This window comes from Acipenser ruthenus, chromosome 6 (genome assembly GCF_902713425.1).
Source record: "Acipenser ruthenus chromosome 6, fAciRut3.2 maternal haplotype, whole genome shotgun sequence".
In the NCBI taxonomy this organism is placed as follows: Eukaryota; Metazoa; Chordata; class Actinopteri; order Acipenseriformes; family Acipenseridae; genus Acipenser; species Acipenser ruthenus.
In genome coordinates this window covers 14,542,129-14,566,215 of record NC_081194.1, presented here as the reverse complement: position 1 = coordinate 14,566,215, position 24,087 = coordinate 14,542,129, and the positions used below count along the sequence as shown (strand labels likewise).

The 24,087-nt window shown below is 36.0% G+C and overlaps 1 protein-coding gene across 2 annotated transcripts; it reads right to left on the bottom strand.

Moving 5' to 3' along the window:
* Positions 1–1,058: 1,058 nt before the first annotated feature.
* Positions 1,059–23,679, bottom strand: LOC117410441 (chitin synthase chs-2-like). 2 transcript variants are annotated; one of them, XM_059025051.1, is made up of 18 exons: positions 23,496–23,679; positions 20,703–20,838; positions 19,885–20,067; positions 16,370–17,439; positions 15,813–15,914; positions 15,474–15,647; positions 13,340–13,514; positions 12,981–13,082; positions 12,510–12,651; positions 12,165–12,365; positions 6,942–7,226; positions 6,662–6,841; positions 6,079–6,457; positions 5,713–5,765; positions 5,174–5,238; positions 4,329–4,439; positions 2,075–2,292; positions 1,059–1,593 (listed from the first exon to the last, which is right to left on the bottom strand). In XM_059025051.1, exons 1-18 carry the CDS (start codon positions 23,540–23,542, stop codon positions 1,494–1,496), a joined length of 3,723 nt encoding a protein of 1,240 aa, XP_058881034.1. In that variant the 5' UTR covers positions 23,543–23,679; the 3' UTR covers positions 1,059–1,493. The 2 variants fall into 2 exon arrangements, with proteins under 2 accessions (XP_058881034.1, XP_058881035.1); XM_059025052.1 differs by having other exon boundaries at positions 20,703–20,800.
* Between the last annotated feature and the right edge of the window lie 408 nt (positions 23,680–24,087).

The following is a 24,087-nucleotide window of genomic DNA, read 5'->3' as shown; positions in this document are numbered from 1 at the left end:
TGCACCTGGCTCTTGATGCACACCAATCCTTGCCCTCCCTCATCCAGGCCCATAAGGACCATTTTATTGCTGAATGTGATTCTACAATAATATCAGACACAACTTTATGTATTGTAAACCGAGCTGCAACTCTCAGGTTTGTTGCCCCTTCAAAAAACCACTGACCCGACACAGAGACTTGCAGTTTTAGCGCGGTTGCTTTTTGAACACGAACCAAACATAAACAGGAACCTAACTCACACAGTACAGCTAAGCTGTTTACCTGTTAAAACAAAATCAACCAAACAAAACAAAAACACAGTTTCCTACACAAAACACACAAAAAGGCCATACACAATACCTTTTTCTTTCTATACACTTGAGCACACTATCAAGCGGGCTTCTTCACACACAGCAGCCCAGGACAAACTGCCTGCACGCTTTTTAAACCCTGCACCTGGCACTAATTTACAATAATTACCAGGTGCAGGTGATAATTAAACAATAAAATAATTAACAATTTAGTTTGGTAGGGAGATTTTAACTCTCTCCCTGCCACAAACACACATTTTCCCTGCGCAGGGCTATGCCCTGCCACAGTATGCAAGCACTCTTGCCTTCTCAGTATTTGGATAATATTATCACTGTTAAAATTCAAGTTTAATAGATTAGGATTTAAAACTAAGCATAGTGTCTATATTCTGGCATTTCATATGTTGTTTTATATTCAATTAGAATGTTGCAAAGAAAAAGCTTCTTATTTGCTCTGTACAAAACCACACAGGTCCTGCAAATTTAGAACCTCAGGTACTCAAAATTCTACAGTAGTATCTTATTCAGAAAAAAAAAAACTTGACTAAACTTTTGCATTTAAATGAATAACATATAATAATGTCCTAATATATTGTTTCTTCTGTTATAAAAACTTTAGTTGGGTGGGCTGCGAGGGGGGGTGGTACATGGTCAAGTGCTGCATTACATTAGACTGCTAATGTAGTAATGATGATTGAAAAAAATGCATATTTCCCTATCGTTCTACATTTATCACAAAACAACAAGTTTGAATGCAGTATGTTTCATTGTTTCTATTTATTTCATATTTGTTATCACAGGAGAATAATCCTTTCTTCTACACATGTATTTGTTTAAAGATCCATATATAATCCAGAATTCATGTTACATAGTATAGTACTGTATGTACATACCCATAATGATGTGCAAGTCCCAGTCTAAGATTAAAATATAAAAAATAAATCATTTTTCTAAACTCCTGCACTCATTGATATTTGGCATGACTGTCTCTAAGATGGAATTTTAAGCTTACTGTTTTAGTAGGGAAGTATTATCTGTGCACACCCCAAGAACATCTCTCATTTCAGAAATTCCACTTTGTTCAGGTTACTCGTGGACAGTCCCAAATATAAAATATGCCAAATATCCATTGTACACAAACAGTAATAAATGATGATTATGCTTAAAATACCAAGGATTAAAAACAAAAAAGAAAAAGAATATTAAGCAAATTCAGAGGCCGGGTCCAAGAGTTCATATTTTGGCTTTTGTTTTGTTTCTTCTGTTCCAATGTAGGCCATCAGATGGGTCAGTGCGCTGAGTCTGAAACAGACAAGGTAAGATCCAGTAAGGGTTTGTATGACTTTAACAACCAGGCTACAAACCTAGGTGCTCTAGTCTGAACAAAATACCTTATTTTAATTCATTTGTTGGCCTCATGAACAGATATAAACATTTAAAGACATTTTTACACCAAAAGGTTGTGCTGATGTAATCAATTGAGGTAGGCATAAGTTACAATATGTGTTTATGCCAGCATTTGTGCAATCATGTTGGAATCAAAGAACATAAAGAATTGAAACAAAAAAATCCATCAGTTTTTTGGGGGGAAAAGCTAATACCACCATTATTATTAGTATCCCTCTTTATCTGTATATGTCACCTAGAATACTAATGTTTGCAAATGACTACTTAACATGCAGCATATTATTACATTATGATTTGGGCTTTGTTTGTTTATTGTTTAACAAAATAGTAATTGGATGTTGTTATTATTATTATTATTATTATTATTATTATATACCTGTGGTAAATCATGGCAAGAAACTGCACAATCAGCAAGCCAGCAACAGTCACAATGAACAACAATCCAATTGGCTCTAAATGCATGATTCCATCTTCAGCAAGAGGTCCATTTGCATTCAACTCTTTGAATTTTATGCTGACATATAAACCAACAGATTGGATGATACATGTTGAAATTAGCCATAAAGCATTGATGAAAAAATATACAAAGGCAACCTGAAAAAGAATAAAAAGGTAGTTAGTGTCATTCAGTGTTACGGTCCAGACTGTTAATATAATTGACTCAAGTAATAATAAAAATATATCTCTATATCTCTATATTTCTATTAGGGCTGTCAAGCGATTAAAAAAAATAATCGCGATTAAAAATGTAATCTTAGTTAATCTTGGTTTTAATTATAGATTTATAATTCTTTTGTAAAGCACCCTGGAATGCTGTGAAATTTGTATTTATTATTATTATTATTATTATTATTATTATTATTATTATTATTATTATTATTATTATTATTATCATCCAAAAAAAAAAAAAATTGTTTGAACCAACTGCTAAATCACAATGGAGTCAGTTTGTTACTCACCTTAATGCATTTCAAATTATACTGTATATTTTCTTATCAGTTTCCTTTAAAAACGGTTGGTAATTATAAGACTGTTTGGTCATTCACTTTGTCACCCACACCACTCACCGCCTGACAGGCATGTATACAAAGAGATCAGATTGATAGAATAAACAGCAAACTTTCACTTGCGCAGGTACGGTATGGTACTGCAAGTGCTCTTTCATTTCACATACATGCGTGCGTCCTGGAGCTGAATCGGTTAATATATATATACAGTCGCAGACAAAACTATGTGGGCAGTTTAAAAAAAAAAAAAAAAAAGAAAAACCACAAAGAAAGTAATTTCCAATTGTTCTACTGATAAAATTAGAGATTCAGCTTTATAATAAAACAACACATTATTACATAACATACATAAAATAAAAAATAATATGCAAAAACTAATGTCATACTTTGACCAGTATTTGTGCAATCAACATATTTCATATGAAACCCATTTGTTGGTAATTATTGACAATAATTATCATGATTGAAAACCAGCACCTAATGATAATTATAGAATATATAAATACATAATCATCAAGTGCTGAAAAATAAATTGGAAATTTGTGATTCAAAAAAGCAACAAAAATGGTTAAAACTAAAGAGTACAGCAACAATCTGAAAATGGCAGTGATACTTGGTTACTTTCCAAAATGCTAGGCCTTTCCAAGGTTTTTTTCTGTCACAAAATGTATAGTAACTCGACAGTTGTAAGGTCTTCTATAACGAGATCCTTAAGGTCTAAGGCACATTCTTTTGGGTTTTTTGTGATCCACATTAATCAGTCTGTGGACTTGGAGTCCTTCCATCCACCTCCGTTTGCTTCAGCAGAGGATGAGAGATTGAATTTCCTCTGCCCGGTGCAGGCATTGAGATGCTACGTGAATAGGACAAGACCTCTGCGTCAATCTGACCAGCTCTTTGTCTGTCACAGGACACGGACCCTAGGACAGCCCCTCTCTAAGCAGCGTCTGTCACATTGGATTGTGGACACAGTCTCGACTGCGTATAATGGTGCTGCCTTGCCCCCACCTGGTAGGGTAGCCATACACTCCACTAGAGGGTTGGCTACATCTTGGGCCCCCTTCAGAGGGGCCTCGATGTCTGATATTTGTACTGTGGCTAGCTGGGCTACGCCGCATACCTTCTCCAGGTTCTACCACCTTAATGTGGTAGAACCTGCCCTGCCTTCATTAGGCACGAGGGTCCTTGAAGGTGTAAGTTCACACCGCTAACCCCTGGGTTAGACAGTGCTAGTGCATCCCTCATATGCTGCCATTCCTACTCCCTCAGGAAGGCTCTGGTATACATTATCCCATACATAATGTTCGTTGGTGGTCGTCTTCGAATTGAAATGAAACCCATGTTAAGTATAGGGGGAAAAACTTTTAAACCACACAAGGTGTCTTCATGAAACTCTTTACGCTTTCACAACATTGCAAGTCAATGGAACATTCAAATTTGTGGGCAATTCCGACAAACCCCGCCAAAGTTATTAAAGTGCAAGGTTAGGGGTTTATAACTGAGCACCCAACTCAACCCCAAACAAAACTTATATATATATACATATATCTTATTGTTCACTGTTTATTTTTTTGGTAGGGGTTTCAGAGTCACAAACCCTGAGGTCATTTTTAAGAACCATACCTTATTTCTGAGGGATCCAAGCTCTTGTGTTAGTTGGTCTTGCTTGGCCTTATCTTCCTTAATGGGTTTTAAGTACTCCTGTATGAGCCCTTCCCAAAAAGGTATTTCATCCTGGAGAAAAAATTAACAAATGAAAAGGAAAAGACATTAATATGCTGTCTCCTCCAAACAAATGACAGTAGCCCTTTCTACACCTACAGTACTTAGAGAGAATCTTTACTCACAGCCAGCATTAATAAACACAAGCTGGATACGAGTGTTTGTGATGGCCATGTGTATTCTTTCACAAGGTTACAAGGCACTCCTACTCAATAATATAATTTCTGCAACGCATCAGTTGCTAGTACCATACTAAGTAAAAGAAGCCTAGTCTACATAAAACCTTCAGTAGCTTTTGCTAAAGAATGACAATTGGATGAGTTGTTATCAAGACATGGGTGTGAGAAATGGAGACAAGAATATCCCTGTCAGCAGTATAGTATATCTCACAGGCAGATAATTACCATACCTTCAAATAAACTGTAAAATGTCACTAAAATGTGAAGGCAAATAATTTAATATTGTATAAATGCAAAGGGGGGGGATATGGCTACCAGCCAGTCATTCTTCTTTTTTAGATCTCACCCCAAATCTAATCAACACATCTTTACATGTAGGACAATGACATACATTAGTGTGACAGTAACCCATTCAGTCAGCTTGAGTAAGAGTTCCAGAGATACAGTACAGCAGTGTTGCTGGTCGCAGAGAACAAGATGATTCTGATGAATCCCAATATATAAACATTTCTCGTTAAAACACTCACTCGTAATAGCTTGACAGTGGTTAAAAATATGTGAACTCACATCATCAAGTCTATCTTCAACAATTTCAATTTCGCCAGACTTCTCTTGCAGTTGATGAATCCAGCCTCAAATAAAGAAACCATTTACATTGGTGATGACAGAGAATATATACATTTACATTTACTGCAGGTCAAGATTGTCAAAAACATTTACTCCAAATTCTCAAAGCAAAAAAAAAAAATACCCATTACAACAATGAAATAATAACTACATACAGTCCCCTAAATTAATGTATTTTATAATGTATTTTTTTCTGGTTTGGTTACTTTATTGGGTGCAGTTTTCATTTTTTAAAGAATTATAATAAGGACTATTCAGAGTAAAGAATTTTGAAAATCTAACCCTTAGATTATAGATTAATGTAAAAAAAAGTTAAATCAAATCTACCCCTGAATGCAAACAAGGCAAATATAATTGTTATTTTACCAAGCTTGGCTCCAGTAAAATGATCACATACACCTTCACAACGTTGCACAGTTAGTGCATGAAAACTTTTTATAAATAAGCTTACGCATACACATTCCACGTATGGTACTTACATTCTTCTGCAGTAGCATCTATTTCCACAGGGGGTTGAACTTCTTCATCTTGGCTAAAACAGAAACATGTGGATGAAATTATTAGCAGCTGTCTAAAAAAGAATAATGTTGCCTGGTGCTTCCTGATCATCTTTTGCAGAAGAAAGTGTGATTCACAGACATCTCTGCATGTCTATCTGTATGTATGCATAAGTTATTTCTTTACTTTCCATAACTCCATAGACTCAACAGGTAAAACTACATCTACACAACTGTTCTGGCAAATGCCTCACGCAGTGGTAAATATTTCACCAGCTGAAACTCATTGAGGAAACAGATTATACATTTTGACAGATGACATCATAGATAGAAAGCAGCAAAAGGTACCTTTCATTCTGAGGCAGTAGAGGTTGTTGCTGCTCGGTGGAAGATGTTATTTTCTGGTACTTACTGATTCTGAATTTAGTATCCCAGCCACAGCACATGCAATTCTTATCTAAAATGTTGTGATTTTTGGTGTCTTTATTTTGCTGCTGACTCTTGCTTGCCACCTCTCTTGTTCCCCAGGAAACATTATTCAAGTTCATTACCGAGTATATATTTAGTAGCAAATACCCACTTGGGATGCAAATTATGTAAAGAAATCCATAAATAACTAGATGAAATTCCTGGGGGTGCAGCAGAGCGGTTACTGTAAACAGTATGCCTAAAAATATTAAGAACAGGCCACTGGGTGTCATAAATGTTTGTTGCTTGACCATTTCCCCTAAAAGAAAAAAAAAAACGGGAGAATGTTCCAATTATAATTAACCTTATCATTAAAAGGGGTTACATCTTTTTAAATAATCCCATCAATCAAACCTTTTGTGCCCTTAATCTTGCTATTGAAAAGTGATCAGCATGGATCAAGGTACATGACATTCATCATTGTACTATATTTATTTTGTGTAATAACTTTTACTGTACTTACCTATAATTGCTATGACAGTTGCTGACATTAAAAATGCATACACTGTACTTAAAATGGCAGCAATTATGATTTGGATGTCAGTTTTAACTTTGTAGCAGACCACTATGTACAGAGCAGGGGGAAGAGTCGCTAGGAAAACGCAGAGATTTGGATCCCAGTTGAAGATGAATGAGAAGCATCCTGCACAAAAATAAAACAATATTTTTTGCAATTGTTCTATACAAGACTCCAGTTAAAATCCTGAACTTCTGCAATAGTTATCATAAAATAGGTGTTTTACCTGAAATCATAAGGCAAACAATGGCGGGTCCAAGAATGCTGGCAATCAGATATATAACCTGATATAAGATGTACAGTCTGGATATACTGGGATTTTTTTTTTTTGTTTGTTTGTGAGTATTCAGAAAATCAATAATATTGAACATGGTAGAAGGTCCCCATCGGCGTCTTTGGTTGTAAAACTCATGAAACTCCTGAGGGGCATTGGTGTAGGCATCAGAAGCTGCATTGTACTCCACTCGCCAGCCTTGTTGAAGAAGCAGGGTGCACAGCCAGCGGTCCTCACCTTTTAGAAGAAAAATCAATGGGAAAACGGTACATTAAGTCTACAGAGTCTGTGTTTTTTATTCACTTTTTAAAATTCTGTATACTAATATTCTGAATTGTCTGATCTATAAGAGGGGTGTCAAACTCCAGTCCTTGAGGGCCGCTGGCTCTTCCGGTTTTCATTCCAACTTAAGCTCTAAATTAATTTATGTAATTGTTTGTTCAATTGGACATGCTCAATATTTTGTCAATGTCTTTGAAAGCTGATGATTTAAAACAATGCACTTGATTCAAGGTACACTACCTATAAAACAGTTTGAGGCCTGGAGAGAAGTGCTATATTTGTCCAATTAATCAAATAACTAGACCAGTTGAGTAATTGAGAGCTCGGGTGGAATGGAAACCAGAAGACACTGCGGCCCTCCAGGAACTTTGTGTTGTCACCCCTGGTCTATAAGGTGACACAGCAAACTATGTATCATAAACAAATACTGTAGAGGGTAGGATTGTGTTGAATATTTGAATCATAGGAGTATCTGTTACAGTTTAACCCACTTAACGGTATAACATATTTTTCACAACTATCTATACACTTAAGCAGGTTTGTGATTTAACACAGGGGTTCCCAAACTGTGGTCCGCGGCCCAGGAGCAATGGCATACTATGTATTTTTTTCTATTAATAGCAGCTGTACCTGTAGAAAATAAAGTGTAGCAAGACAGTATTGGCGGACTGTCAATCAAAGCAGAAATTCACAAATCAGAGCTAACAGACTGCCTACCTGTAGGCAGGATGTACAGCGAGAGATCTGACAATAGGGCAGTGTTAAGGTCATGTGATCGCTTTGCTGGCAGATGTAAAAAGTGTGTTCAGTATTAAAATTACAATATGTCGAGTCCGCTACCAAAGAATACGTTTTGCAAAGTATAAAGAACAAAAAAGGCAACTACAGGAGCTTGAATGCATTTTATTATTATTTATTTCTTAGCTGACGCCCTTATCCAGGGCGACTTACAATTGTTACAAGATATCACATTATTTTTACATACAATTGCCCATTTATACAGTTGGGTTTTTACTGGAGCAATCTAGGTAAAGTACCTTGCTCAAGGGTACAGCAGCAGTGTCCCCACTGGGGATTGAACCCACAACCCTCCAGTCAAGAGTCCAGAGCCCTAACCACTACTCCACACTGCTGCCCGTACCATGGGCTCAGTTTTGAGGTGCTGGAATGGGTTTTTTCTTTTGTAGAAACGTTTTCATACTAACTTTTGTACTTGATAACATTCATTTAAAAATGCAATTGAGGAATACGTTTTTGTGACTAATTATGTTGATGTATGTTTCAATATTAACTAAATCAAGTTATTAATGCAACTGATAAATCTTGTTACATACCAGTAGTTGATTTATTAAAATGTTTGGATATACTGCTATTTGATTGATTACTGGCTCGTTCACAGTTGTCTTAAAATAACCCTAGAATATGTTTTGTTGGAAAATAATAATAATAATAAAAAAAGTTTTCTGACTGATTAAAAATTTTGCTGCAGATGTATTTATTTTCATAAGTTTTCTTTTGGTTAAGTGGCGCAGCTGCGCTCCGCAATTTATTATTATTTTTTTTGGGTGAATTTGCAAGTTGTATTTGTTTGTACAGAGTAGTGGCGAAAAAAGTAACTTAAGCAAGGCTCTCGTTTCCATCTATATTGTGCGCAATCGCCTTTTTTGTGCATGACAGTTCAGCGTGAGAGGTAACGAGTGGACATTTTAGTTAGTGTTCAGAAATAAGGATTTACGAGTTATGTTGTACTGGTTATACCCAAAAGTGATTCCTGTTCAGGTAATTATTAATGGGAATAATACGAGACATGCACTTCTTTCTTGTTTGATGATGACCAAGAAAAATAAGTGCATTTCTAAAATGTTCAATTATACAAAGTTACCTAATTGAAAGGTTTGATAAAAAAAGTCTGTTTAGTTTTTGCAGTTTATTTTATTTACTAAAATTAAAGTGTTTCAAAAAGCGTTATTTTCACTCAGTGCATATTTTGTGTGATTTCCATCTTCCACTATATTTATTAAGATGAATAAAGGACAGTTTAGATTAGGTTTATTTATAATGTCACAGGTTTAAACATATAAAATGTTTAAAATGTTTTTAATTTGACATTTTCCCAAGGAGTGCTAATAGTGGACCGCAGTACCTAATGCAGCTAAACAGGTGTGCCTCAGGTAAAAAAGTGGGAACCCATGATCTAAAACACTTAGGCGGGATATACGCTTAAACGACATACACTTAAGTGGGGTAGACTGTACTATTATACACAAGTGCCTTGCAAAAGTATTCAGACCCCTGACCAATTCTCTCATATTACTGAATTACAAATGGTACATTGAAATTTCGTTCTGTTTGATATTTTATTTTAAAACACTGAAAATCAAAATCAATTATTGTAAGGTGACATTGGTTTTATGTTGGGAAATATTTTTAAGAAAAATAAAAAACTGAAATATCTTGCTTGCATAAGTATTCAACCCCCACACATTAATATTTGGTAGAGCCACCTTTCGCTGAAATAACAGCTTTAAGTCTTTTGGGGTAAGTATGTACCAGCTTTGCACACAGTGTCAGAGTGATTTTGGCCCATTCTTCTTGGCAGATTTGCTTCAGGTTGTTCAGGTTGGTTGGACGACGCTTGTGGACCGCAATTTTCAAATAGTGCCACAGATTCTCAATGGGATTGAGATCAGGACTTTGACTGGGCCACTGTAGGATATTCACCTTTTTGTTCTTGAACTACTCCAATGTTGTAAATAGGAGGCCCCCGGTTCAAATCACACCTCAGCCACTGACTCATTGTGTGACCCTGAGCAAGTCACTTAACCTCCTTGTGCTCCGTCTTTTGGGCGAGACGTAATTGTAAGTGACTCTGCTGCTGATGCATAGTTCACACACCCTGGTCTCTGTAAGTCGCCTTGGATAAAGGCGTCTGCTAAATAAACAAATAATAATAATAATAATAATAATAATAATAATAATAATAATAATAATGTTGCTTTGGCCTTGTGCTTGGGATCATTGTCCTGCTGAAAGGTGAATTTCCTCCCAAGCTTCAGTTTTTTAGTGGACTGAAGCAGGTTCTCTTGCAGTATTTCCCTGTTGCTCCATTCTTCCTTCAATTTTAACAAGATGCCCAGTCCCTGCTGATGAGAAGCATCCCCACAGCATGATGCTGCCACCACCATACTTCACTGTAGGGATGGTGTGTCTTGAGGCATGGGCAGTGTTAGGTTTGTGCCACACATAGCGCTTTGAGTTTTGGCCAAAAAGCTCTATCTTGGTCTCATCTGACCACAAAACCTTTTCCCACATCGCAGCTGGGTCACTCTCATGCTTTCTGGCAAACTCCTGACGTGCTTTCAGATGGTAGTTTTTGAGTAACGGCTTCTTTCTGGCCACCCTCCCATATAGGCCAGTGTTAAGCAGAGCTCTTGATATGGTTGACTGGTGCACCATTACTCCACTCCCAGCCACTGAACTCTGTAGCTCCTTCAAAGTGATTGTTGGCCTCTCTGCGGCTTCTCTCACAAGTCTCCTTGTTTGAGCGCCGAGTTTTGAGGGACGGCCTTTTCTTGCCAGTGCCTGGGTGGTGTGATGCAGCTTCCACTTCCTGATTATTGATCCAGCTGTGCTCACTGGGATATCCAAACACTTGGATATTATTTTGTACCCTTTCCCTAATCTATGCATTTGTATTACTTTATCTCTAACTTCTGTAGAATGCTCTTTGGTCTTCATTTTCCTTCAGATTCACAGCCTGACCAATGCTCCTTCAACAGTGGGGTTTTTAGCCAGAAAATGTGATAGCAACTTTAATGGTTCACAGGTGGAGGCCAATGGTAAGGTAATTGTGTCCTCGTTAGGGCAATTACTTTCATCGGTGTAAACTGGGAGCTTTCAGTTTTTTATTTTTCTTAAAAATATTTCCCAACATAAAACCAATGTCACCTTACAATAATTGATTTTGAGTTTCAGTGTTTTAAAATAAAATATCAAATAGAACGAAATTTCAATGTACCATTTGTAATTCAGTAATATATATATATATATATATATATGTGCTGTTTTATTATGATTTGTCTTGTTATTGTTTGTGGTGCAGATATAAAGCCGCCGCCATTATTTCTTATTGTTTTGTGTTTTTGATTTTAAAACCTCGTGAGGATGCGTGACTGATCAGCTACTGATTATTTAACTAGCTGACAGTCACGCATCCTTATTAAACTCATGCAGACTATGGCCGAGGGGTAATAAGATAATTAATAGCTAGTTAACCCCTCGGCCAGAATATAAAAGCCTGCCGCTGTCTTTGTTCCGGGAAAGAGGGTTCGGAGTAGAGAACGAGAGCAGAGACAGGAGGTAAAGAATATAACGATTGCTAAGCGTGCTGGTTTAAAACACCAGCACGAGACTTATTTGTTGTCAGTTTATTGTTTATTTGTTTGGCCAATGCGCCTTTTGTTTTGTGTCTTTTGTGTTTGTTTAAATCTTTTGTTTGTTTTATTATTTAATAAAATAACTGAATGCCGTAGCGCCTCAGTTTCGCCCTGCTACTTCCTGAGTCTGTGTTTCTGGTCTGATGTCACCCCTGCAGCCATCCTGTTCACAAGGCCACAAGGTGCTTTAAACTTTTGAAAAGTTACTAGGATGAGACAAGCAGAAAATGATACAAAAAGTCAATCTAAACAAGAAGCAGAATGCATTAATTAAGATAACTGCACATTCCAGATTCCAGAATAGTTACTCACCAATAATCTTTGGATAATATAACTGTGTTTTTTTTCCCTCTCAAACATATTAGTTAATTAAAGTCTGGAGTAAATGCTTTAAAAATATAACCCCTAGTTTCTTAACATTTCAAAAGTACTTTAAATATACTGTACATATTTTTACCTTGATCATATTGCACATAGTGGGCTGCCTCTGTGGCTTGTGTAGTATATTTCTTCATCACATTGTCATCCATGAGGGCAGCTCCCCTGAACAAACTGAAGCACCCGGGACTGCAGAGCACACATCCAAAAACATGCTCGGCTGTCTTCTGAAGCCAGTGACAAACGGCGTACTCAAATTTCTGATACCATACCATGGGACCTGAAACAGAATGCCACAATGAAGCTTTGCTTTTCCCTGTCTGCTTTTTAAAGTTCCATAACTACTTAAAATGTGCTAATAACAATTTGGAGAGAAGTGTTGATAATCTATCCCTAAATGAGCATACATGTAATCTCTTCATACCAAACCCTGTTGGGTGAATTCTTCCACAGGCAGCTCCTACTTTGGGATACTTTTTAAGACGGTCGATCAAGAGCATTATTGATGAGGGCTGGAAGTCTACATCACCATCCAAGGCTAGAAGGTAGGTGTTATGTTTCTCTTTCTGTTAAAAGACATAAACCACTGGTTTACCAACTATAAAGAGATTATTGTACAACAGTTCAGCAGTGTGGAGTAGTGGTTAGGGCTCTGGACTCTTGACCGGAGGGTCGTGGGTTCAATACCAGGCGGGGGACGCTGCTGCTGTAACCTTGAGCAAGGTACTTTACCTAGATTGCTCCAGTAAAAACCCAACTGTATAAATGGGTAATTGTATGTAAAAATAATGTGTAAATAATAATGTGATATCTTGTAACAATTGTAAGTCGCCCTGGATAAGGGCGTCTGTTAAGAAATAAATAATAATAAGTCTGTGTTTTGTAATGTTTTTACCTTTAGCCTTCGTTCCAAGTTTTTCTGGCTTTCACCTTTCTCAAGACTTGTAAAATATTTCCTGGTGAGCTTCCACCCAAGCAAATAGTAAAGGTACATGACCTGAAAACATAGCAATATTAATAATATTAATAATTTGAAAAGTTACCATAATTGAAATTACAGAGAAGAAAGCACACAGATATTGGTGTAAAATGTGATTGAAATCTCAAACATGATCATTGCTTTTAATAATAACATTTCCTACCCATATATATATATATATATATATATATATATATTTTTTTTTCTGATGACGTACTTAACAAAGTACGAAATCATATCCAGCTACAATTGTTTTAAATTATTGCTTAATGTACCTGTGACCATCTCTTTTTGTGGCGGATCCTCTGTTTATTCTTAAAGTGGACATACAAACAGTTGCCATGTGGCAGCACATAACAGAGACGGCCCCCGTAAGGAGTTGGCATGATTTTGTGTTCTCCATTTTGAGTATTTTGGTCTTTGAATGATGAATTATCTTTACAAAATCCCCTAAACAGAAACGAATGAAGTCAGTCACAATAAATGTGATTACATGAATGTTCATTAAAAGATGCACACATACCATTCTATCCTTGCCTAAATCCTAAATGGTTTGCACAAAAAATGAGATCTGTACCATTGGCTGTTGTATTTCTACAGGGGCACAGGGTTCAAAACATGATGATCTGGAGGCGGTTAGATAAATACTGGTTACTGAATGCAGTATTCAGCACATGTAAGACATAACAAAATAATTATAGGTGGTGTAATAATCCTTCCAATACATTTTAAATGTACTTGACAACATGACAATATTCTAGGTGGTGTTTTCTAAAAATCTTACTATTAGAATAGTGCTACTTACTGTAAGTCATATTGGCTTATTTCTAACAGTTTAGATGGGTATTCTGAGTAATCAAGTTAAATCTGCAAATTAATCAAGGTAACTCACTCAGTCTGCAGAGCATGGGGAGACTGACTAGTTTTCCAGCAATTATCATGGTAATTTACTCTGAGGCTGAGCTTCGCACCTTCATTTCAAAGGAAATGTGGGCTCTGATACTGTATGACTAGCTAATCAGAAACTCTCTCTGGCCTTCCTCTGTTCCAAATCCCTTAAGACAAGAGTTTTAGCCACTCAAAGCCCCTTCAAAATGGTTGAAAAGCTGTCAAGTGGGTTTACCACGGTTCCTGGTCTTAAAACATTGCTTCGAAACTGGTAGTGCGATACTATGTTCTTCAAATTGTTCAGAGGAGAAAGCTGGTCTACACACGCAAGTATGAAGCAAATGCTTATCAGGTTTACCTAGAGGTAAACCCAAGATAGAGTACAATTCTATGCTTATATGTGATTAGATAACAGGTATCTTACCATATAGAGTTCATATCGTAATTTTGGTAACTTGTGGTATTTATTGTGAAGTCATTTTAGGGAATGTCTTATGTAAGTAATACTATGCTGCACGCAGTACTAGTGCAGAATATCTTATGATACGGAATCGGATATTTCACTAATGGAACATTGCATTTAAAGAACCAAAACTTTAAATGTTTATTTCTTGTTTTGTGTATGGTAAGCTATGAAGGAGTTTCCATCGTAATTGCATGCAACTTACAGTTCTAAGGTGAGTCATTATTAAGAACATAAGAAGAACATAAGAAAGTTTACAAACGAGAGGAGGCCATTCAGCCCATCTTGCTCGTTTGGTTGTCAGTAGCTTATTGATCCCAGAATCTCATCAAGCAGCTTCTTGAAGGATCCCAGGGTGTCAGCTTCAATAACATTACTGGGGAGTTGGTTCCAGACCCTCACAATTCTCTGTGTAAAAAAGTGCCTCCTATTTTCTGTTCTGAATGCCCCTTTATCTAATCTCCATTTATGACATCTGGTCCTTTTTTCTTTTTTCAAGTCAAAGAAGTCCCCCGGGTTGACATTGTCTATATCTTTTAGGATTTTGAATGTTTGAATCAGATTGCCGCAGTCTTCTTTGTTCAAGACTGAATAGATTCAATTCTTTTAGCCTGTCTGCATACGACATGCCTTTTAAACCTGGGATAATTCTGGTTGCTCTTTTTTGCACTCTTTCTAGAGCAGCAATATCCTTTTTGTAACGAGGTGACCAGAACTGAACACAATATTCTAGGTGAGGTCTTACTAATGCATTGTAGAGTTTTAACATTACTTCCCTTGATTTAAATTCAACACTTCTCACAATATATCCAAGCATCTTGTTAGCCTTTTTTATAGCTTCCCCACATTGTCTAGATGAAGACATTTCTGAGTCAACATAAACTCCTAGGTCTTTTTCATAGTTCCCTTCTTCAATTTCACTATCTCCCATATGATATTTATAATGCACATTTTTATTGCCTGCATGCAATACTTTACACTTTTCTCTATTAAATTTCATTTGCCATATTACCATATAACATATAGAAAATCAAGACTTATTAAACTGTGATGCTTACTTGTATACTTCTTCAAAAACTTCCACAAGGAACTGTGCAAATTCATTCACATATAGTTTCTTCTTGCCAGTTTGTTTATTAACTTTTTCAATGAAAGCATCATCAAAAAAAATGTGTGACTCAAAACAGAAATTGTCCTTCTTTGCACTATGTTTGGGTCTGTGTTGGTCCAGTCTTTAAATGAGAAACAATTTTAATTAATGTCAGTATAAACAATAACACTAAATAGCTTTTTGCTAATAATTTCAAACACTCTTGTTTTTCAAATTGCAATTTTTAATCAAACAGAAATGTTTTGAGGAAGCAACTGCAGTTTCCCAAACTATCATTTTATTTTACCTGAACAGTGATGTAAACATTTTGATCATTTCATCACATGTCTCATGCCACATTGTTGCACACAGGTAAATCATTAACGGTTCATCATCTACCTTCTTTTCACTGAAATAAACCAAAAAAGATAAGTGAAATGATATGAACTAAATGTTTGGGTTCTCAATCGTAACAAAACATGAAAGCACAAATCATTGTATGTCTGGAGAACCACAAATAGTTTGGTGCACTTATTTTTCAAAAACAAACACATCTTTAAAATATCAGTAAAAAGAAAAAGTCCAACAAAATTAGACATGTCAAGTCCAGTAACTATTTACATTAGTAACCAGGGAAGATAACTTAAATGTTTATCATCAGATCAATTTATTCAATGTATAAATGCTTATATCAAACTAAATTTATGGTACAACTGTATATATAAATATCACTGTCTTAAATCATAAAGACGTTGAAATTGACTTCACAACATTTCTTTTTAGTACTTCTGTACATGTTCATTTGACTTTTTTTTCTCCTCAATAATTTAAGCAAACATTTAATTTTAATGTTAAGTTCATTACCTGTTTTTCTTTAATCTGTATTCCTGCTCCCTACTGTAAAACCGGATGTTGAGCAGAGAGCACTGGTCGATGAAGGCAGCTTCATACATGGGTTTTAGATAAAGCTGCGTTGTCCTTTCAATTCGGTCAGTATTCATCATCCACACATACAGTGTGGAAAGAAATAGTCCTAGCCACATGGTGACAAATTCTCCCACAAGCAGTGCCATATGGACGTCGTTCTGCCCCCCTACCCTATTACATAACCCATGACTGATATCTCTGAAGAGCTGCTTGGCTACCTCTACCCCATTACCAAGAGTTGAATCAAAGTCACGACAGTACAAAGTCAGTGAAAAATTCCCAACACCAGAGGCATCCTTAGCTGTCTTGTAGCGCATCCCAAACATGAAAAGGAAAGCAACAAACACAGCAGGAGTGATGAAGATCATGGGCAAAGCAAAACCACGTCGGAATGCATGCATTTTGCAAGCAATGACCCCAAACCAGTGACACAAAGCTGAGGAAATCACTTGTATGGCAAACAGGCTGAGGACAATCGTAATTGTATCAGTGGAAACATTTTTAATGGAAGACCAATTTTTACCAGCAAGCGGGACATACGCACCTACCACAATACCTGTGACAACAATTCGAAATGAACTAGAGATCAAGTAAGTGATGTTTCTGGAGTGCCTGAGATTATGTCTAATTCTGCCTAAGGCCTTGGTGTTAAGGAATGATGTAAACTTCTCCCACCAGCTTAGGGAAACTAATAAAGTGCTCCCTATGGCTAGTCCAATGTACAGATATATGTCTTTGCTGCCAGCACTAGAATGTGTCATTTCCATTTGATAACCCACAAAGAAAAGCACATAACCTGTAAGCACAAAGAATATTGAAAGGAGTGGAGGGACTAGTGCCCATTTTGAGATTGATGTTTCCATGAGTGGATTCAAAGCTTGTAGGACAGCAGGCAGTATGCAGACACTGTTTAAGATCATCACATTAGTTATAATGTCGAAATGTGGCATGGCAATCATGGTAAGAACTGCTGTGCCAAAAGATACAAGTAGCTCAATTCCGCAAACCTGAAAGGTACAATCAAGAATGGAACATATATTGTGTGTGCTCTGTAATGATTTTTTGCATGTAATCTGAAGATGAATTGTCTTTCATATTTTAAACTTCTAAAACAATCATGTACAGACCTAAAAGTTATCATTTCTAATACTGGATACACTACATTCCAATATGTATTGTGACACACTATGTACCCCTGTGCCCCAAGTTCACTGTCCAAATATGTGTGGCATAAAAAGTTAAGGTATAGCCTGCCATTCTAAAGTGTGTGGTAAAACACACACATACATACAGTCACCTCCAAAATTATTGGCACCCTTGATAAAGATGTGCAAAAAAGTATAAAATAAATAATACCATTACTGAGCTTTGTAATTTTTTAACATGTGGAATATATTTGACTTAATTAATGATTCAATGGAATCAACCAAAATTACACATTTCTCAAATTATAAATTTATTTCTAAAATAAAATGAAGTGTCACAATTATTGGCACCCTTGTTTTCAGTACTTTGTGCACCCTCCCCTTGCAAGGATAACGGCACTGAGTCTTTTTCTATAATGTTTAATGAGATTGGAGAACACAGTGGGAGGGATCTTAGACCATTCCTCCATACAGAATCTTTCCAGATCCTTGATATCCTTCGGTCTGCACTTATGGACTGCCATCTTCATTTTAAACCACAGGTTTTCAATGGGGTTCAAGTCCGGAGACTGAGAAGGCCATTGCAAAATGTTGATTTTGTGGTCAATTAACCATTTCTTTTTGGATTTTGATGTGTGCTTGGGGTCATTGTCTTGCTGGAAGATCCACTTGCGGCCAAGTTTCAGCCTCCTGGCAGAGGCAACCAGGTTTTTGGCTAAAATGTCCTGGTACTGGGTAGAGTTCATGATGCCGTTGACCTTAACAAGGGCCCCAGGACCAGTGGAAGCAAAACGGCCCATAACATCAAAGATCATATTTTACAATATTTTACAGTAGGTATGAGGTTCTTTTCTGCACATGCATCCTTCTTTCGACGCCAAACCCACCACTGGTGTGCGTGGCCAAAGAGCTCTATTTTCGTCTCATCTGACCATAGCATCCGGTTCCAATCGAAGTGCCAATGCCGTTTAGCAAACTCCAGGCGCTTACGTTTGTTGGTTGCTCTCAATAAAGGCTTTTTTCTGGCAACCCTTCCAAATAGCCTATTGCCATGGAGGTGACATCTAATTGTAGATTTGGAGACTTGGTGACCCCAAGATGCAACCAAGTTCTGTAATTCTCCAGCTGTGGCCCTTGGATTTCCCTTTGCGTCCCGAACCATCTGCCTCACTGTGCGTGGGGGCAAGATACACTTGCGTCCTCTACCAGGCAAGTTCACCACTGTTCCAGTGGTTTTGAACTTAATTATTGCCCTAATAGTGGTAAGTGGTATATTTAGTTTTTTAGCTATTGTTTTGTACCCATTGCCTGATTTAAGGTCAACAACCATTTGTCTCTTTTCATTTGTGAGTTCTTTGCCTTTCCCCATGGTGATGGATGACAAATAGATTTCATATGCGTGTTACCTCATTTTTATACCACAGTGAAACAGGAAGCCATGGAAGGCCACAATACAGTTCCTTAAGACTGAGATGAACTTAAAAAAGTAGAATGTTAATGCAGATTTAATTGAGTTTGATTTTATTTATAAGAATCTTTAGGGGTGCCAATAATTCTGACACCTATCTTTTTGAATTAGTAAAAAACTTTTTCTCTGAGCAACTGTATTAGAATAAAAGAATATGGTTTATGGGCTTCAGTGAGTTACAGGAAAATAATTCCATCTAGGATCTCTGTCATGTCATAAATTATGAGACCGAAGGTCGAGTAATTTATAAACTGTCACAGAAACCTGAGATGGAATTGTTTTCCTGTAACTCACCTAAGAGGCCCATCTGTTATATTTTATAATACATGGATACACTTGTGATGCTAATATTAAAGAAGACGTGGTTCAGCAGTACAGTTGGGTTTTTTAAACGTAGTGTTTCAGTGCTGTACAGACGTTCTATGACGTTGTCCGTTAGTGCTTCAGCTTTATTTTGCCTTTACCTTCTTTTAAGTTCCCATTCCTTTCCAGTTTCTCTGAGATACGAATGTACCAGCTTTACATAATTTTTTTTAACGTATTCTCATTTTGTTAATCATTAATTAACATTTCTGTACTGTGGGTGTTGTCGAGTGATTGAAAACGAGACATTTTGTGTTTGAATTGAAAGCGATGGCCTCGAGGAGTCGAATGGGTCAAAGTTCAAGTATATTTTCCTCTAGAGGAATGATCACTTTTTGATGTCACTACTGTGGTATTATGCCTTTTTTTTCTAATGGCTCAGGATGCAAACGTAGCCTTCATCCATGTATTATATATTATAAATAAATAAATAAATAAATAAATAAATAAAAAGCAACGTTGTTAATTTTACTTACCAAAAATAAAACCTCTTTAGAAGGTAGATTTGAGTTTTTGAATGCCATTTTCCAAAGGCATTTGATGAATGTAAGCACACTTGGAACAATCAGTACGCAGCCAAGAATCAGCAGAGCAAAAGGCTGATTTGATATGGTGGTGGAATCTTGGCTTGATACTGTGATCAGCATCAGCAAGGAAGACTGTAAAAGTAACATTTTCAAAATAATCTCTATAAACTAAATTTACTGTATAAACAACACTATGAATAATGTTTCAGTAACAGTAAATATATTATTAGGAGAGACACATTTACTTAAGTGCAATAAGAGACATTGTAATCAGGGGTGTAAATTTTGCGCTATGGCGCTACATTCTAGTACCAAGGTATCTCGTATTGGGCCAGCAACATTACATTCTGGTGCCAATAGACATACTTCATTTGTGTGTTTTGTCTGTCTCCAGATACAGTTCAATGTGAAAGAAGCTTTTCTGTGATGAAGTACGTGTAGAATTACGTTAGATCTTAAATGACTAACAGAAATCGAAATGCTGCTTTGAGTCTTGCCATGGATAAAAGGGATGTTGCAGGATTTCCTTTTTACAACATATAAAGCAGGTAAGCGTGATTACAAATATGGGTATGATTAGATATGGAATACATTTTGTTAAAAATATTTACTGAAACACAAAACACTAAAAACGCATCGAAGAGCTGGGGGAGGGGGCTTGAATTTAACACCAGTAGGCTTTCTTGTACTAAACTTTCAAAACAGTTGAACATTTTAGCATTACGATTTGCACCCCTGTTAATCATATTGAATAAGAGCAGGCTTACCTTGCTGAAAAAGCCAAGTGCACAGACTAAAAGCCCAAGAACAGAACAGATGACAAAATGCCAAAACATAAGACATTTTCCAGGTTTTTCTATTCCATCTGTGAATGGAACAATCAGGAAGGGATCCCATGATTTCCTACATTTAAAAAATAACTACAGTTCAAAAGCAATGAAACAGAATTATCTACAAAAATTGCTAAAAAAAAAAATTAAAAAACACTGAAAACAACACAAGAAATGTGATTATTTGACAACTTACAGGCTCCTAAATTAAATGTCTAGTTTATTTCTAGTTTAGTAACTTGGTTGGGTGTGCTAATGTAAATTTGAAGTCTGTCTGTTTCCCTGTATAAATACTGTTTGATATTCAAAGCTAACTAGACTGTTGACGGTGTGTTTAAGAACAGACATAGGGCTGGACCAAATTAAACCCTAAACCAATCTCAAAAAAAGAGTGTTTATGCGACAGTATTGCTAGTTTCCATATCACATTTTCTTTATCATGAAACCAAAACTACCCATTTCCAATCCGCAAAATTGGCGGAAATAAAGATTCGCGGGAGTAGGAGGGACCGCCAGGAAAACAGCTGTTGATCAATCCCCAGCTGGTATTTGTGACATTTTGAAGAGGCTGAAACAAGGCGGTAACATGGGAAAAGGCTGGCAGCCATGGTTGAAAAAATAAATAAATAAAAGTCTATGTTGTAATACTGTTTCGTTTGAATATCAGTGAATGAATGCTATTACATACAACTACGACCAGTAGTAATACAAATAAAAGAAGATTATTATTATTATTATTATTATTATTATTATTATTATTATTATTATTATTATTATTATTTCTTCTGTTGAAAACCCAAAGCAAATTTCAAAACTTCATCTTGATGCTTCTGAGATGACCTTTATAGGTATTACGTAATTTTGTTATCTCCACGGATTTATAATGTTTCTGTGTAGGCCAACATGTTGAAATACTTTACGAGAGTAACGAAATGTTTAAAACTAAAAGTTAATATCTTTAAAGTGGTTAAAACATTCATATGTTCTCAGGGGTACTGGAATTAGGGGTGCTACTGCACCCCCACTTTAAAAATGGTTCCAGTGCCACTGTACGTTCTTTATTAGTATTCGTTTGTTTACATTTGTTAACCTTGAGTTTGATCGAAGTTCAATGTAATGGAGCACTGTGCCTTTAAGGAATTAATAATTTGAAGGTAGGTGACGTCACAGAAGACGTGTGAATATGTCCATGGACTTAAAAAAAGTGTACCGTCAGTAGTTGTAGCTTACTACAAAGATAAGAAATAAAAGCAAATCAATCTAAAAAGCTTTTCCATGACTGAAAGAGACACTGCTTCAAGCAAACCTTTAAGTGAGTAGAAAATAGTTTATTGTTTGTACGTATTAAAGAAATAATACGTATTGCTTTATTAAACATTTAACTCAAACTGTGGAAAAAAAAGTAGGCTAAAGAATTATTTTGCGTGTTTCGTTTAAGGGTGCAACAAACACAACATATATTATGATAATAATAGGAATAATACATATACTAATATTTGATACTGTACATTATTGATTTTAAATTATTCAGTGTTGTGTGCAATTGTTTGATATATGAGGTCAGTGTTTTATTTGTTTCAGGATGTTTAGTGTTTTTTTTTTGTTTTGTTTACTATTTGCTTAATATGCGATACCTTTTGACAAGTTCAAAGTTAACTATAAAATCCGGTCCTGCGAAAGTCTTGCAATGTGATTTATAGCTGGAATCGAGGAGATTTGGTCGGCGATAGCAAACCACTCCCCCTTCTAAATCCACTTAGTCAACAAGCGATAGCTGCTTTTTGAAGGGCAGAAAGGGCTTCTTTTGGTTTTGCGAGATTTTGCTGGGAATTTGTCTTGTGTTTTGTTACCGCGAATGCTTTTGCGTCCTCGTTCGCTAAGTGCCAACTTTGATTTGGTCCGGCCCTTAATTCCTGAATATTTTTTTATTCTTAAATCCTCAAATGAGCATTATTTTACACTAAAGTCATTAAAATGTGTGCTTCTCCTTACAAAAGTTCCATGTGGTATAATGTGGTAAAAACATTGTAAAGTGTTAAAAAAATCACCCAAATGCAAGTTTACCAATTGTATGGTTTCTACCATTTCTAGTTTGTTTTCTGTTTTATTATAATAAATGTTAGCAGTTTTTGTAAATGTATTGGCTAAATGATTCGTATTCTCATATTCACAAAGCTAAACTTATAAGTTTTAAAAAAATGTTCTTATGTACACGCTTTATAAGAATCAAACATTTTCAAAGCAAACATAAACATCAAACTGTGATTTTATCGTAAAAACAGGCTTTATATAACACATAAGTTAAAGCTTTGTGAATAGAGCCCAGCATGCTTACTAGTAATGTGTTAGTGATTAAAATCCACAATAAAAAAGGGCTTGAAAAAAAATAATTATTCTTTATTGATTTTTTGTTTATATATGTAATTCAATATGTTAACGTAACATTATTCATCAGGTTTTGTTCAACTTCATGAAGCAAAATTAAGTTAATTCTATAGGGTGATGCAAAACTTTAGGCCATAACTGTATACAAACTATTAATATACTGGTACATAGTAAAATGCTTTACAAACCACTTGCAATTCATTTGTTTATAACTTTTAAGAGCAAGTAATCTTTATATATATAATTTTTTTTACGTATTCACAGGTTAGTAAGCTATTATTGACTTCATTATACCTCATGTAAACTCCCTTTCCTATTGTTACATACAATACATAAAAGTATTACCGTGATTCTTCTTGTTTCCATTTTCCTTCATCCATCTTTGTCCTCATTATTTATTTATTTATTCATTTATTTTGACATTACTTGGTATTTGCAGTTTCACTTTGCTGTATTTCACAGTAATGTTCTACAATGTGGTGCTTATTCTTTTAAATACTAGTATGGTTAGAGGCGTGACGCAAAATGCCTAAGCAAGCCTTCTCTTAAGATTGTAAAGAATTTGAGGTGCTGGAGTAAATTGCTTGGACCATGTGATACAAACCTGTTAACCTATGTCACAAATGAATACACCTCCTCCTGAGCACCCATATTGAGCATACCTTGTTGCAAGGTTTCCTGAAACAAATAACAGCTCATAAATACAAAGCTTGTCACTGTTTTTATATTTAGCATTGACACCTTTATCCAAGGCAACTTACAAAGACTAGGGTGTGTCAAGTATGTATCAGCCGCAGAGTCACTGAATCACAGTGTCAGTGAGTGAGCCGGGATTTGAAACAGGGATCTCTTGGTTACAAGCCCTTTTCTTTAACCACTGGACCACACAGACTTAGATATGATCATAAGAAATAATTAGACCTCACAAAGACCCACT

Excerpts from the sequence above, each read along its gene's own strand:
- LOC117410441 (XM_059025051.1), bottom strand. The coding sequence starts at position 23,542 with ATGAGGACAAAGATGGATGAAGGAAAATGGAAACAAGAAGAATCACG. Across the intron at positions 13,083-13,339 it reads ACAAAAAGAGATGGTCACAG|GTCATGTACCTTTACTATTT; the intron begins GTACATTAAGCA and ends CTATGTTTTCAG. Across the intron at positions 4,440-5,173 it reads TTGAAGATAGACTTGATGAT|GATGAAATACCTTTTTGGGA; the intron begins GTGAGTTCACAT and ends TTTTTTCTCCAG.